Source organism: Arctopsyche grandis, chromosome 8 (assembly GCF_051622035.1).
Source record: "Arctopsyche grandis isolate Sample6627 chromosome 8, ASM5162203v2, whole genome shotgun sequence".
Lineage (NCBI taxonomy): Eukaryota > Metazoa > Arthropoda > Insecta > Trichoptera > Hydropsychidae > Arctopsyche > Arctopsyche grandis.
Genome location: NC_135362.1, coordinates 3,018,641 through 3,034,469, shown reverse-complemented (window position 1 = coordinate 3,034,469; position 15,829 = coordinate 3,018,641). Strand labels below are relative to the sequence as shown.

The window sequence follows — 15,829 nt, the reverse complement described above, 5'->3', positions numbered from 1 at the left end:
CAATTCATTAAGGAATACAGGTCATTCTTTCTGTTGGTGAAGTCGTGTTTGACCCACTGGGATAGTCCTTCGAACACCTGCTCTTCTGAAGACACTTTCAAATCATCAGAAGATAGTAACCTTTTCACGTTATCAAACAGACATGTGGAGAAATCTTTCGTGCTTTGTTATCTTGAAAATCAAATCGAACTTTTAAGTAATTTTTGCAATAACGGAAGCTGATAAATAATATCCGGACTTACCTTCAGAAAATTATCCAGTAAGTAGTCGTCAATTTCTTCGTTTTTATGGGAAACTTGTCTGTTGTCTCGACATAATGTCTCTAAGGATGAATAACAGTACTTTTTAAGCTCATCCATTTGCCACATTTCGGCCAAATTTATAACATTTGCGATCTGCTCTAGCCTCAATTCTGTAAAAACAAAATCATTAAATTTATACGGAGGAATAATAAATAAAACTCGTCAATTTTCACTTACCCACTGTGCCCTTATATAGGAATTCGAAAGCCTTGGCTATAGACTCATCTCGAATCCCTTTGCAATCCATCACCAATTCCCGTATATTTTGGTTAAGTTTGGTCCTGAAAAGTAGACTCGCCGCATGTAGGATGGATTTGTGAGTCTTGTATCTGAAATTGGATTATATGAAATCGGCCAATTTTTGATATTTTAATATTAATATGAAAATTGATATGAAATCGGCCAATTATTGATATTTTAATATTAATATGAAAATTGATATGAAATCGGCCAATTATTGATATTTTAATATTATAATTAACGCGAGAAGTTTTTTCTTTAACCTTTTTTCCCTGATAATTAATTCGATGTCGTAATACATTCCTAACGTAAAAAATGTACGCATCCATTGCATGTGGTTTAATCCGTGTAGCATTTGAGCGGGATGATCCAAGTCATCCATTTTTGAAATGAGATTTTATGTATTTGCGAATGCGAATCTTAAAGAATTGAAAACATATTTTGCATTAACCAAGTACATTATTGAAATATCTGCTTAAAAATAAATTTTCCAAATGAGATTTTATTTCAGAATAATATTTCAGATTTTATTTAAGAATTCTACAAGAAAAGACTAAAATTATAATAACTGTGTCAACCAAGTCATAATCAAAATATTAGCGTAACAAATGTTTAGTTCTTCTTGACGATCATCAAGACTTGATGACTCTTTTAGATTACATTCCTGTAATACACCATAACCTTTACAAGTCGCTAGAGTATGACGAAAATCAAGCTACAACTTCAGAGGTCGTCACGAAGACAAACTGATGCACCGGTAGTGGACACAGATGAAGAAAACATTCTCGACTATATACCTGATATAAATAATTAAACTTGTTCCCAAAAATCTATAATTATTATGAACCACAGGGTATAAGTGATTTTATTTTTAATTTTGTAAGGTAAATAATTATTGTATTTAACACTTTTCATGTCAGAAGTATTTTATTATGTAAGGACTATGTTGAGATTTATTTTAGTAATTTTATAATAAAAATCCTCAAAAATATACACAAATATTTGATTTTCTCCCTTTCATCTTTTTGTCGCTTGTACCAGTCTGGTTTTCAGGCCGTCATTTTATCTTTCACTGTTCGACACGAAAAATGCTTTATGAAAAGAGACGAGATATGACTTTTCTTATAGATCTATGCCCAGTAAACACGAATCTGGTAATAAAAAATGTTGATTGGCACGAGATTCGGAGATATGTGTGTTTTTTAAATCGTGCGATTTTACTATATCTTGGTGTTGTTCGGTCGATGTCTTAAAATCTGTCAATTTCCTGTTCAAAATGAATATTGGAATCTATATTCGGGTATTTTATCTTTCATTTGTAGTACTTTTCAGATTTCAAATATCTCTAAGTAGTCGTCCAGTTCAAATCAAAAGTCAAAAATACGTACGTATCTTCATTTGAGATTTTTTCCCACTGGTAATACTATTTTATATTGAGTATTTTCTATTGAAACATGTTTATTGGGATACTGTTCTAGCCACACTATTTTTTTTTCTTTTAGAAGGGTTAATTGGAAGTGAGCTGAATTTTAAATCGGTAAAATTGAGTGCTAATAGCTCGCTCTATTATTTACACGAAACTGAATATTTTTTTACTTTATGTATGTACGTAATAACAATAAAGTAACAATCAAGTTTTGTGATAATGCCTAAAATTCGAACTCGAGATTTTGACTGATTCGAACTCAGAATCGATTACTGATCACGTTTTCATGATCTAAAAAAAATGTGTGTGTGCTAACTTAGAGCTGGTAGGGTTTTAGTCAGAATTCTTAAACCGGAAGTAGTATTTTTTTTTAAAACAATATTTCATTATTTTATTTTGACCTTTTAAATTATCTTAAGCTTCTTGATATTTATTGTGTATAATAAAAATAGTGATTTTAAGTAAAAATAAAAAATAAAATCACTTAAGTTAATGAACCGGAAGTGGGATTTTTTTTCCTCGTAGAAATGTCAAAAATTTTGTGCCCACTACTCTGTACACACCCCTGAACGTATTAAGCTGAAAATTTACATTTATATTTTTTATTTACTAACTTAGAGCTGATTAGGTTTTGGTCAGAATTCGTAAACCGGAAGTACTATTTTTTTTAAAAACAATATTTCATTATTTTATTTTGACCTTTTATTTTTATTTTTTCGATATTTAATGGGTATTACTGATAGTGATTTTAAGTAATAAAAAAATTTGAACAAAATCTGACAACCGGAAGTAGAACTTTTGTCTTGTGCAAGTTTCCATACATTTGCGCTCAATTTGTATCGAAAATGCTGTCATAGTTATTTGTATTTCATAATCTATCTGTACGGTTCAATATCGAATTTTGTTTTGTTACCTTTTTATATTCCTCAAATACATAGATAAAGTCATGGGTTGGTCACACCCGAATTTTTTTAGTATTATTTCATCAATATTTTCAAAAAAGAACATATCTTTGCAGCCAACACTTATTTATTTAACCTTTCCACCGCGTACGACTACTATACATGTCCTAGCGAACATGCCCTCAGCGCGCGAGACACGCTTAGATGTCTTGGAAGTTCCAACCTGTATAGCCGTCTATTGTGTTAAAATTTTATAACTTGGTTGAAAATATTACTAAATGTATACTTTACCAAATTCAATAGAGATATATATATATATATATATATATATATATATATATATATATATATATATATATATATATATATATATATATATATATATATATATATATATATATATATATATATATATATATATATATATATATATATATATTAGCTATTGAATTTTTTTTCCTAATTGAACTATACGTATGCACTTCATATTTTGATTTATTTTCCGATATTGATGTATTTTAGTCAAATTTGTCTGTATATTTTGAACTTTTTCGTATGTATATTTACCGATTCAAATTGGAGATAGCATTTATGACATTTATATAAATACATACATACATATCTATGTACATATGTATTGATAAGAATCGACTTTAGACCAGCGTTAATTTATCAAGTAAACATTCAAAATTTCATAAGTTAATAACAATTGTTTATTAAAATACGATACTATATAAAAGAACGGTTGATTTACCGTGGGATTATTGATTTAGATTGTAGATAAAAAATAGTTTTGTTAATCTGTTCAAAAATACCTTATCTAAATTACACGATTGAAGTAAAGTCGTCCTTCAAGGTGACAATATCGATCTTTGATCGGAAAAGAGTTTGATTTTTTTTTTCATTTTATTCATATTTTTCATTTGTGTGGCACTGGGGGCAAAGGCCCCGGGGCGTCGGAGGCGCCGGGGTAGCGAAGGCATCGGGGCGCTGGGAGCGTTGGTGGCGTCTGTGGTGCTGGAGGCGAAGGCCCCGGGGTGCCGGAGGCATCGGGGGCGCCGGGGGCGAAGCCCCCGGGGTGCTGAAGGCATCGGGGGCGCTGGGAGCAACGGAGGCGTCTGCGGCGCTGGGGGCGAAGGCCCTAGGGTGCCGGAAGCATCGGGGGCACTGGGGGTAAAGACGTCGGGGCATCGGCGATGCACAAAACGTAATTCGTAATCACTTCGTAATTTCTAATTCGTGCATCAATTTCTAATTCGTGCATCAACCAGTCGATTCAATATCTTTGACTTTATTTTTATTCGAGTTTCAATTCCTTTTCGAAACCCGTTGAAATCAACGGGCCCAACACTAGTATCTATTAGCTGGGAGATTTTGGTGTTTTGACTAAAAATCTTTAAAAAGAAAATTAAAAATAACTGAAAGACTTTAGACGTAGGTATGTGTGGCTCAAAATGTTCTTAATGATATGAGCTATCGATCTTTTAAGGCTTTGCACTTATATTATATATACAAAAATAAAATAGCACTATAAACACAAAAAAAATATAAATAAATTTATTTGAATCGAAAAAAATTTAATATTCAATCAATTGAAATGTCGTCATGGAAAGTTTGTATTGTTTACCACCCAACAATACTTATGAATTTACAAAGGCTCTTTCGAAATTAACTATTAGATTCGTTAAGAATAACATGCAGTGGCGGACTATCGAACAGCAAAATTGGCGCATATCTGTGGCCTCTAAATTTAAGGGGCCTCCAAATCGTTCTGAGAAAAATTATAATTCGGAAATTCCTATGCATTTTTCCATAAAATATTGGAGTTCACGACTACTTTTTTATGTAAAGTACAAAACTCGCCGTCGTCGATTGTTTGGCCTTTCTAGATAAATTTCACTGCTACAAAAGAATTCGCTAATTAATTACATTAAAAATGGCAGAATATCGGAACAACTTGAAGAACAGTCTTCTGAAAGAACTAAAGAGCAGCTCCCTGAAAGTAATGAAAACGAACCTCTTGAGAGGACCGAAAAGCAGCCCTTTAGAAGAACTGAAGAGCGGCTCCCTGAAAAGAATGAATATCAACCTCTTTAAAAGGCCGAAAAACAGCCCTGTAGAAGAACTGGTGAGCAGCGCTCTGAAAGGAACGAAGACCAACCACTGGAAAGGATCAAACGCAGCCCTGTAGAAGAACTGATGAAGACCCCTTTGGAAAAATTAATGAGCAGCATCCTACAACGTCTGAAGAACAGACCCCTGAAAGTACTGAAGAACAGTTTTCTGAAAAAGAAAATGAGGAAGAAAGTAAAGGTAAAAATGATACTGTTATAGCTCCCAATGATTATCCTTTGGATTAAGCATTGTGGCCAGAGCATATGTATATCTGAAAAAAATATTCTTTTTTTTTAATAAATAATCCGACACAGGTTGATATTTTCAGAAAAAAGCAAATGAGCTGGTAAATTTTACTGTTGTAAAGGGGGCGATTCTTTCAATATGGTTAAGAAACACTGTGTTAAATACTTTAATATACTATTAAAATTCAACAAATACTAAACTAATACATTTTTAGCAATGATTTTGATTTCATTTCGTCCCAAAGTGAAACGTCAAACAATATTGAATTAGTAAAATCAAATTCGATTATTTAAGGAAAGAATACTGTTCGGAATTGTACAGTGGTAGTTCGTCGACCTCAATTGTTTCCCTAATTGATGATGTCAGGGAGCCTGACATTGACATCTAAAGTTGTAAATGCCATAAAGAAACTGAAATGTAAAAAGTCTCCTGGCAGCGATGGTATACAAGCTGAACTTCTGAAAGAGCTTGGTGAAACTGCGATAAAGGCGCTATGTAATATGTGCAACAAGATCTGGGTAAACGAAGTATGGCCGAAAGATTGGGTCAATTCAATATTCATTCCCTTACACAAAAAAGGATCTACAAAAAAATGCGAGAATTACAGGACCTTAGCCTTAATATCGCACTCTAGTAAAGTATTGCTGTATATAATTAAAGATCGTTTGAGCAGTTACCTTGGATGGCAAATACCGAACGAACAAGCAGGGTTTGTAAAAGGCAAATGAACGAGGGAACAAATACTGAATATACGTCTGCTTATTGAAAAATGTCGGGAGTTTCGAACTCCAGCCGTTCTTTGTTTTATAGACTATAAAAAAGCTTTTGACTTTGTGAACTGGGACTATCTGTGGAAAGTTCTACTAGACATGGGAGTCCCCATGCATCTTGTAAAAATAATATATAACTTGTATAATGATAACAATGCAGTAGTTCGAATCAATTCGCTAAACTCGACAAATTTTCGAGTACAACGTGGAGTAAGGCAAGGGTGTATATTATCTCCAGACCTATTTAATATATATGGAGAGTATATAATGCGTAGAGCACTGGATGGTTGGAAGGATGGAGTGTCCATTGGTGGAAACAAACTATCCAATCTTCGGTATGCGGATGACACAACGCACATAGCTAATAATCATGAAGAAATGGCCGAACTGATCCGTCGTGTTGAGACAGAGATTAATGTGCTTGGCCTCCAAATAAACCGCCCCAAAACAAAAATTATGATAATTGACCGTCACCAACAGCTGCAAAACGACAACTCAGCTTTAAACGGTATAGAGGTGGTCGATAATTTTGTCTATCTGGGGTCACTCATATCTAACAACGGCGGCAGCGAATTGGAAATACGGCGCCGGATTACATTAGCAAAATCGGCAATGTCACAACTAACGAAGATTTGGAAGAATAGAGCCATTACAACTGCTGTCAAAATCCGTCTCGTGAAGAGTCTCGTTTTTTCTGTCTGCCTTTATGGTGTCGTGGACCATGAAGATGGCGGATAGACGGAGAATCGATGCCTTCGAGATGTGGTCCTGGAGACGGCTACTGCGCGTGCCTTGGACCGACAAACGCACGAATGTGTCTATTCTTGAAGAATTAAAAATCAAGGATTGACTGTCAACAATATGCCTGAAACGTATATTGCAGTTCTTCGGCCACATTGCACGAAGAGGTGAGGAGAGCCTGGAGCGGTTGGTTGTGGTTGGTAGCGTCGAAGGCAGAAGAGCCAGAGGCAGATCCCCCGCACGCTGGACTGACCAAGTATCTGCAGCCAAGTCTTCGCCTGGCCGAATTTAGAACTGAATGGAGGCAGCTGGTTGACCGGACATGATAGTCACGATCCTCAGTGATGAGGGAACCGACAGCAATATATAATATTTCTATGTGTCTTTCGTTTTATTTCTGCGTCTTGTTTTATTTTTATGTCTTTGTATCATCTTTAACTCAAATTAATAAAAACTCATCAATATTGCCATGGTAAATTGTGTTTTCATTGTTGTTTTCTTTCGTTTTCATTATAATTGATTTCATTGAAATTTTTAATGTTATATTTTCAAACTATGCTCCAAATATGTCTATAATAACAGTTTGTTACAATTGTCCCCTGCCTCTGTTACAATTGTCCCAGGGTAAGGGACAATTGTAACAATTTGTCAATCTTGATTTAAACTCTATTATCTCTTTTTTTATGAATCATATGAAATAAATAAATATTTATATGTTCCTGAATATATGGTTTATACTATGGCTACGTTTGTTTCATTGTAAATGTAATAGTTAAATTAGAAAAAAATCCCAAAGTCAAAATGTTAAGTTTGTCCCCGGTCTACCCTACCACTTCAAGTCAGTTTAAAATTTTGAAAAAAAATCACATCGTAACGATAAACATTTCACTAACTGATGCTATGTTTCAGTTTGATAGGATGAAAGATATTTCAAATATCTCCAAAATACAGTCATATGAAACACATTTGACCATATGATCTTTTTAATTGTTTAAATTTATATTTTATTTAAAAAAAAACAGTATAAAAATATTAATACAGAGATCGATTTACCCGTCCTCTTTCTTCATTTAAAATATTTCAATTTATGAAAATTTAAATTCAATTATGAATATTTCTTGTATTACATAAACATATGTACATACGTTTTTTAAAATCAAATGTCTTTAGAAATTTTTAATATGTATTTTAAAGTAAATTAATTAAAATGATACATTTCAGACAAAAAATGAAAGAAAAACGACTTATAAATTTAAATCCACAACATGAGCCCCACAACGAAATCCCAAAGTCGGCATTTTGTTGATGATTCTCCACTGGTCTTTTGCTGGGTCGTATTCCTGGACTGATCTGTAACAGTAGCCCCCTGAAAAAACCAAAGCAAATTGTTGAATTGAATTCGAAAAATAATTTTGATTAATCTCAACAATCGAACAGATGTAAGCGTAATATCACCGAAACAAATGATCTTTCCATCGTGACAAATTGCACTTTGTCCAAAATCTTCTACGAGTAAATCGCTCACTTCAGTCCAAGAGTCGCTTTCAGCGTGGTATCTTTCAACATTGTTAAGTGAAGAATCACCATAACCACCAATGCAATAGATGTAATCGTCGACAACGACCGCCTAAAAGTCACAACAACATTAAATCAATAGATACACAAAAAAAATGCTTTAAACTAGCTTAGTTGGAAGCACATTGGTTGATTAAACTTCAACAAATACCAAACTAATACATTTTTAGCAATGATTCTGATTTCATTTCGTCTGAAAGTGAAACGTCGAACAATATTGAATTAGTAAAATCAAATTCGATTATTTAACGGGATTTGAACAAAAACTATTTACAAATTATGGTTTTGATAAAAACAGTTTCAGAATCAATTAACTGCGGGAAATTCTCGGGCATTGCGAGTCATTTTCATTTGTCATTTTCTTCTAAGAAAATAATTTTCATTTACGAAAAAACCATTGTTAATTTTCTACGCGATAATTCTACAGATGGTATTTTATACTTACAGCGGCCGATCGTCTCTTCCATTTCATCGGACTTAAGATCTTCCACTGATTTTTCTTTATGTTAAACACTTCAACCGAATTCAAACATCCTCTATCATCCATCCCACCGAAAACATAAATGTTTTCTTTATAGACTACTGACGCGTGGTTGTATCTTTTACATTTCATGTAGGCAACATTTTTCCAACTGTTTTCGACGTAATCATATCTGAAAAATAGCACTGAAAAATAACACGGTCGACACGGAGATAATATGAAATTAAAGCAAAATGTACTAACTCTTCAACAGCATTCAATTCATCTTCATCACAATATCCTCCCATTACGAAAGTCCTTCCATTGACCACAGCTGCTGTTGATTCACTCCGTTTGTATTTCATCGGTGCCAAATGTTTTAACGCTTTGGTATTTAGATCAAACGAGTACGCCTTTAAAAAGCACGGATGATTTTACATACATACATACATACATAATATTATTATTTTAAATTTAATTTCAGTGACATGTCAACTTGATTTTCATAGAAATAAGAATTCAGCATAACTTTTTTCACAAAAATGACAGTGAAATATAAAATCTTATGGTAATTCCTTATTTTTCAAATTGAGCGAAAGAGGTTTAAATTTAATATACATACAGATTTTTCATTCCAAATTGACCCATTTTCATTTCAAACTTAACCTTTTTCATTTCAAATTGAACCCCTTTTCAAGGTCAATTTTAAAAAATACTAATAATAATAACTATATTATTCCAGACGAAAGGGTGCAAACCCCATTGTCCATATAAATAATATATAGATAATAAATACAATAGTATAGAACAGGGATGAACCTAGCTGGCACGTTTGAGAATTTGGATTGCACTCGAACGATTTCTGTGAATTATTAATTTATTCCATTTTATTAATTACACTGTTCGACACGAAAAATGGTTTAGAGACGAGATATGACTTCTCTTATAGATATATGCCCAGTAAACACGAATCTGGTGATAAAAAATGTTGATTGGCTCGAGATTCGGAGATATATGTGTTTTTTAAATCGCACGATTTTTCTATATCTTGGTGTTGTTCGGTCGATGTCTCAAAATCTGTCAATTTCCTGTTCAAAATGAATATTAGAATCTATAGTCGGGTATTTTATCTTTCATTTGTAGTACTTTTCAGCTTTCAAATCTCTCTAAGTAGTTGTCCAGTTCAAATCAAAAGTCAAAAGTACGTATTTTCACTTGGGATTTTTTCCCACTGTTAATACTATTTCATATTGAGTTTTTTCTATTGAAACATGTTCATTGAGATAGTGTTCTGACCACACTATTTTTTGTTTTCGTTTAAAAGGGTTAATTAGAAGTGTGCTAAACCTTAAATCGGTAAAATTGCGAGCAAAAAGCTCGTACTAGTGTTTACTCGTATTTACACGAATCTGAATTGAATTAATAGGGATAATATATTAAATTATCTTCATATGAGAATTAAATAAAATTCCACTTAGAAAAATCATATTTCGACTATTCTTGTGGATTAATAACAAAAGTTCTATTGATAACTGGCTTACCTCGATAAAATAAACGAATTTTTGTTATTAATCCACAAGAATAGTCGAAATATGATTTTTCCAAGTGGAATTTTATTTAATTCTCATATAAAGATAATTTCATATATTATCCCTATTAATTCAATTCAGATTCGTGTAAATAAGATTAAACACTAGTACGAGCTTTTTGCTCGCAATTTTACCGATTTAAGGTTAACCCGGAAATGAAATGCCGGAAAACGCAATTATCGGAAGGCAAAGATCGAAAATCGAAAGATCTTAAGTCGAAAGATCAAAAAAAAAGGGTGCATGGTAAACGGTACATACTCACTTAATTTGCGTGAGCAGGATACAACAGGAACAAGAGGAACAGGCTTTTCCTCCCGTATTATTGTGCGCGCGCAGAATACGGGAGGAAAAGCCTGTTCCTCTTGTTCCTGTTGTATCCTGCTCGCGCAAATTAAGTGAGTATGTACCGTTTACCATGCACCCTTTTTTTATCTTTCGACTTTCGGTCTTTGCCTTCCGATATTTGCGTTTTCCGGCATTTCACATTCCGGCCCGTGAGGTAGACCCATTTGATTTAATCAAAGCATTACAAATTTTTGATCGTGACATTGTATCTTACACCTTCAAATATTTTCCACATACAAAAAAAACATTGCAGAAGAAAAGCCAGATCAGATGACCTCGATTTGGAGATTTTCGAGTGACTAAATCTGGAAAACATTGAAATGCCTTTTTATCGAATTCCAATCGAGTTTGATATGGAAACAAAAATTTGTTTATTTTTTGAAATGGTTGGAAAATAGTTGAAATTGATCGATTAACGAACATAATTAATAAAAATGCAGTATATATACATATAAATAATAATAAATAATTTTAATAAATAAAAATATTAATAATAGGAAGAAAATTAATTAATAAATCATTCAAATGAAATGAAAAAGGTTTTATTTGAAATGAAAAAGGGCCAATTTGAAATGAATTAAGGTCAATTTGAAATGAAAAAGTGTCAATTTGGAATGGAAAAATAATTTAACCATCACAAATAGTGTTTAAATATTTTTAAATAAAAATCTCACAAGAAATGAGAATTTGAAATTTGTAAATTGAAAATTGACATATTTGCATACTTTATCATGTGTCTCTTTCACTGAATTCCTCCCTCCAAACATTAATATGTTGTTTTTAAACACTGCTGTCGAAAAGCTTTCGATTTTTAAATCCATTGTAGGGTAATCAGTCCATGATTTCGACTTTAGATTGTATGCATCAATTGTAAGAAGATCCTAAGAAAATTAAAAAATTAACATTTCATAACCATACCAAATTACCTATAGATAAGAAGTGCAATATAATAAAATATTTTTACGCCAAAACTTTGTCCTATAATTAAAACTTGTTTATTTTTATTTCGGGGTTTGGAATTCATCAAAGGAAGATTAGACCTCTTTTGTGGCATTTCATGCCAATTTAAAGCAACCAACAGCAACTGACATCCTTTAACAGATTCACAACAGAGTGACATCACTTCTTCCAGTAAAAACTTTTAAAGCAAACAATACGTGAAAATTAAAACGCTGCGATCGGTTTATCATCAGGTGTAGATGAAAATAAGAATACCAACCGAAACTGAGCAAAGCGGAAATCTTATACATTTCATCAATGAATACAGGTGATTCTTTCTGTTGATGAAGTCGTGTTTGACCCACTGGGATAGTCCTTCGAACACCTGCTCTTCTGAAGACACTTGCAAATCATCAGAAGATAGCAACCTTTTCACATCATCAGCAGACATGTTGAGAAACGTTTGATGCTTTGTTATCTTGAAAATCATAGTGAACTTTTACGTGATTTTTGCAATAACGAAAGCTGATAAATAATATCCGGACTTACTTTCAGAAAATTATCCAGTAAGTAGTCGTCAATTTTTTCGTTTTTTTGGGAAACTTTTCTGTTGGTTCGACATACTGTCTCTAAGTATGAATAACAATACTTTTTAAGCTCATCTATTTGCCACATTTCAGCCAACTTTATAACATTTGCGATCTGCTCTTGCCTCAATTCTTTAAAAACAAAATCGTTAAATTTATACGGAGGAATAATAAATAACACTCGTCAATGGTCACTCACCCACTGTGCCCTTATATAGGAATTCGAAAGCCTTGGCTATAGACTCGTCGTGAATCCCTTTGCAATCCATCACTAATTCCCGCATATTTTGGTTAAGTTTGGTCCTGAAAAGTAGACTCGCAGCATGTAGTATGGATTTGTGAGTCTTGTATCTGAAATTGGATTAAAAATTGAAATGAAATCGGCCATTTATTAATATTTTAATATAATAATAACGCGTTTTTACCTTTTGTCTCTGATAATTAATTCGATGTCGTAATACATTCCTAACGTAAAAAATATACGCATACATTGCATGTGGTAGAATCCGTGTAGCATTTGAGCGTGATGATAGAAGCCGTCCATTTTCGAAATGAGATTTTATGTATTTTCGAATGCGAATCTTAAAGAATTTAAAATAAAATTTTGCATTAACCAAGTACATTATTGATATATCAGCTTAACAATTCATTTTCGAAATGAGATTTAATTTCAGAATACAAGAATGAACCCAATTTATAATAACTGTGTCAACCTAGTCATAATTGAAATATTAGCATAACAAAGGTGTACTATTTCTTGACGATCATTATTTCCGTCATGATGCTGTATATATATGTACATATATATGTATGTATATATAATATATGTTCGGGGTGTTTGGTAGCTCGATACAAAGCCTTGAAGGGTTGAAAGCTTACATAATTTACAACATTTTGAGCCACGCATACCTCAGTCCAAAGTCTTATGGTTTTTTTTTTATTTCATTTTTAAAGATTTTTAGTAAAAACACCAAAATCTCACAGTTAATTGCTTATACTAGTATGTTAGTCAGTTATTATTTTTTTGTTTGTAAAATATTTATTCAATCAAATAGAAACAAATACAACGATCTGTGTCAACAGAAAAAAATAATAGAGGCACCATAAGTTTTCAAAATTTTGTCAAGTAGGAAAAATCCGATATTTTTTTTTTGTATTTAAAAAAAATAACAAAAATAATTTTAAGAGGTAAAACCTTTATAAAAACATGGCTGTTAATCGTCCTTTATATTAAGATATACCTCATGCAGATGTCAGATAACTTGCACAAGACAAAAGTTCTACTTCCGGTTATCGGATTTTGTTCAAATTTTATTACTTAAAATCACTATCAGTAGTATACAAATTAAATATCAAGAAAATAAAAATAATTTAAAAGGTCGAAATAAAATAATGAAACATTGTTTTAAAAAAAATACTTCCGGTTTACGATTTCAGCTCTAAGTAAGTACATAAAGAAAACAAATATAAATTTTCAGCTTGATACGTTCAGGGGTGTGGACAGAGAAGTGGCCTTTTTTGACCTTTCTAAGAGGAAAAAATCCTACTTTTTTTTATTTTCATTAAATTGATACAAGAATTATACACGTTAAAGTGGAAGAAAAATCAAACAAGAGTAAACTGCCACTTTCGGTTGACGGATGCTTACCAAATTTTATACATAACTTGGTATTAAACTTTTAAATATGAAATTTCAGTTCAATAACCCAAAAGGTTTCTGAGAAAAAAATAAGAAACCTCGATTCTCTAGAGTAAAAGTACTACTTCCGGTTCAGATAAAAATATTCAAAAAATATAAAATTATAAAAATTCATTTTATAAAAATATTTAAAAAAATATAAATAATTTATAAAAATATATAACTAGTTGTTTTACCCGGCTTCGCTCAGTATTTGTAATGTAAACAGCTTAAAAATGGCGAATCTAATAGTAAATATTCATTTGTTTTTTATTAAATTTATTTGAATGGAAAAAATATAATATTCAACCAATTGAATTGGAACATATAACTTAATTTTAATTCGTGTATCAATCCCTTTCCAAAACCACCAGTTGAAATCAATTTGCACAACACTAACTAGTCTACATACATATGTATGTATATTTTTGTTACAATTGTATACGAAATTTTTAAATTAGCACTATTTTTAAGGATTTTCAGTTGAAAATTAAACTTTTGTATCATAACATCAATTTCAATATGTATCATTACATCAATTCCACACAAATCAGAGAATTATCGTAAAATCGAAGTTTAAAAAGATTTGTTTTTTGTATTACATAAATTTGGTATATGATATGTACTCACCTTTGAATGTATTTAAGTCGACTAATCGAAGATAACTATTGAAAATATCGCATTTGCCGTGAAATACATATTTTAGTGCTTATGATAAGAATATATGTATCTCATGTATATATATATATATGTAAATAATTCAATTGATAACGAATTTATATTTCATGTACTTTAAAACTAAAAAATACATTAACCACATATGATGAAATAAATAAAATATCGCCAAATTGTATGTTGTTCGGTCGATTTCTCAAAATCTGTCAATTTCCTGTTCAAAATAAATATTGGAATCTATAGTCGGGTATTTTATCTTTCATTTGTAGTACTTTTCGCGCCCGCACACCGATTTGTATGCGCCCGCCACTATTCGACCGCGACAGAATTTTTTTCACAAACACTATTTGTGAGAGTTTTAAAATTGTTTGAGTACCTAGGTTTATTATATTCGTTCGTATGTTTGCGATATCAAAAGATAAGTGTAAAAATCAAAAATAAGATCCATAAATCCCATTCTTTCTTTATACTGAACAAAATTAAAATAGTATATAAAAATGTACAAAGGAGAAAGAAAAAGTAAAATAAAATAAAACAAAATATGAATAAAAAATAAAATCACAGCGAGGCCCAAATGGAAGAGAGTAGATTAAGATTCCACTCATACATCACATTCAAATTAAGAAAGTAATGATGAGCGCAGGTTACCAGATAAATATGTTAAAATAATATCCGATAATCTACGCTCCCCAAGGTGGAAAATATCACATTCAGGGACAGCAGCAATGATTTCATTGAGAAGTCGAATAGCTCTTGGAATAGGAGCCATTCGAAAAAGAACTGTGCGAGCAGCAGGTACAACCATCAAATGATTATTTCTATCACGCACATAATTATTAGGGACATAAAGTCCCAACTGTTCCAGCAACAACGGGCATGACGTATTACCACGCAATAGTTGGAGAACGAAACGAATTAACGAGAAGTTTCTCCGAAGTTCAAGGGAATTATACCCAAGCATGCCCAAAAATATATGTATGTACATATATAGATCTCGACTCACCGATGAGCATCTTTATGATTGTTTACTAACAGGATTATCGTCATACTCTCCTAATTATGAGGCACTGGCCAATGATATGCAATGCCAAAGATCACACTGATAGATTGATATTATATTTTTTTATAAAATGTTTTCTTTGTATGTGTGGTTTTTGTTTAATTTGTATTACATTTTGTATGTACGTTTCTTTGTGTGTACATATGTAATTTGAACATTAATTTTATTATTTTGAAATT

The 15,829-nt window shown here is 32.0% G+C and overlaps 1 protein-coding gene across 1 annotated transcript; it reads right to left on the bottom strand.

Annotated features, from left to right (window-relative positions):
* Positions 1 to 7,910: 7,910 nt before the first annotated feature.
* Positions 7,911 to 14,568, bottom strand: LOC143915681 (kelch-like protein 15). The gene is made up of 11 exons (XM_077436406.1): positions 14,546 to 14,568; positions 12,663 to 12,818; positions 12,437 to 12,588; positions 12,200 to 12,369; positions 11,931 to 12,128; positions 11,676 to 11,849; positions 11,437 to 11,592; positions 9,042 to 9,190; positions 8,763 to 8,970; positions 8,198 to 8,369; positions 7,911 to 8,108 (listed from the first exon to the last, which is right to left on the bottom strand). The coding sequence occupies exons 2-11, from the start codon at positions 12,779 to 12,781 to the stop codon at positions 7,987 to 7,989; spliced, it is 1,620 nt and encodes a 539-aa protein (XP_077292532.1). The 5' UTR covers positions 12,782 to 12,818; positions 14,546 to 14,568; the 3' UTR covers positions 7,911 to 7,986.
* Between the last annotated feature and the right edge of the window lie 1,261 nt (positions 14,569 to 15,829).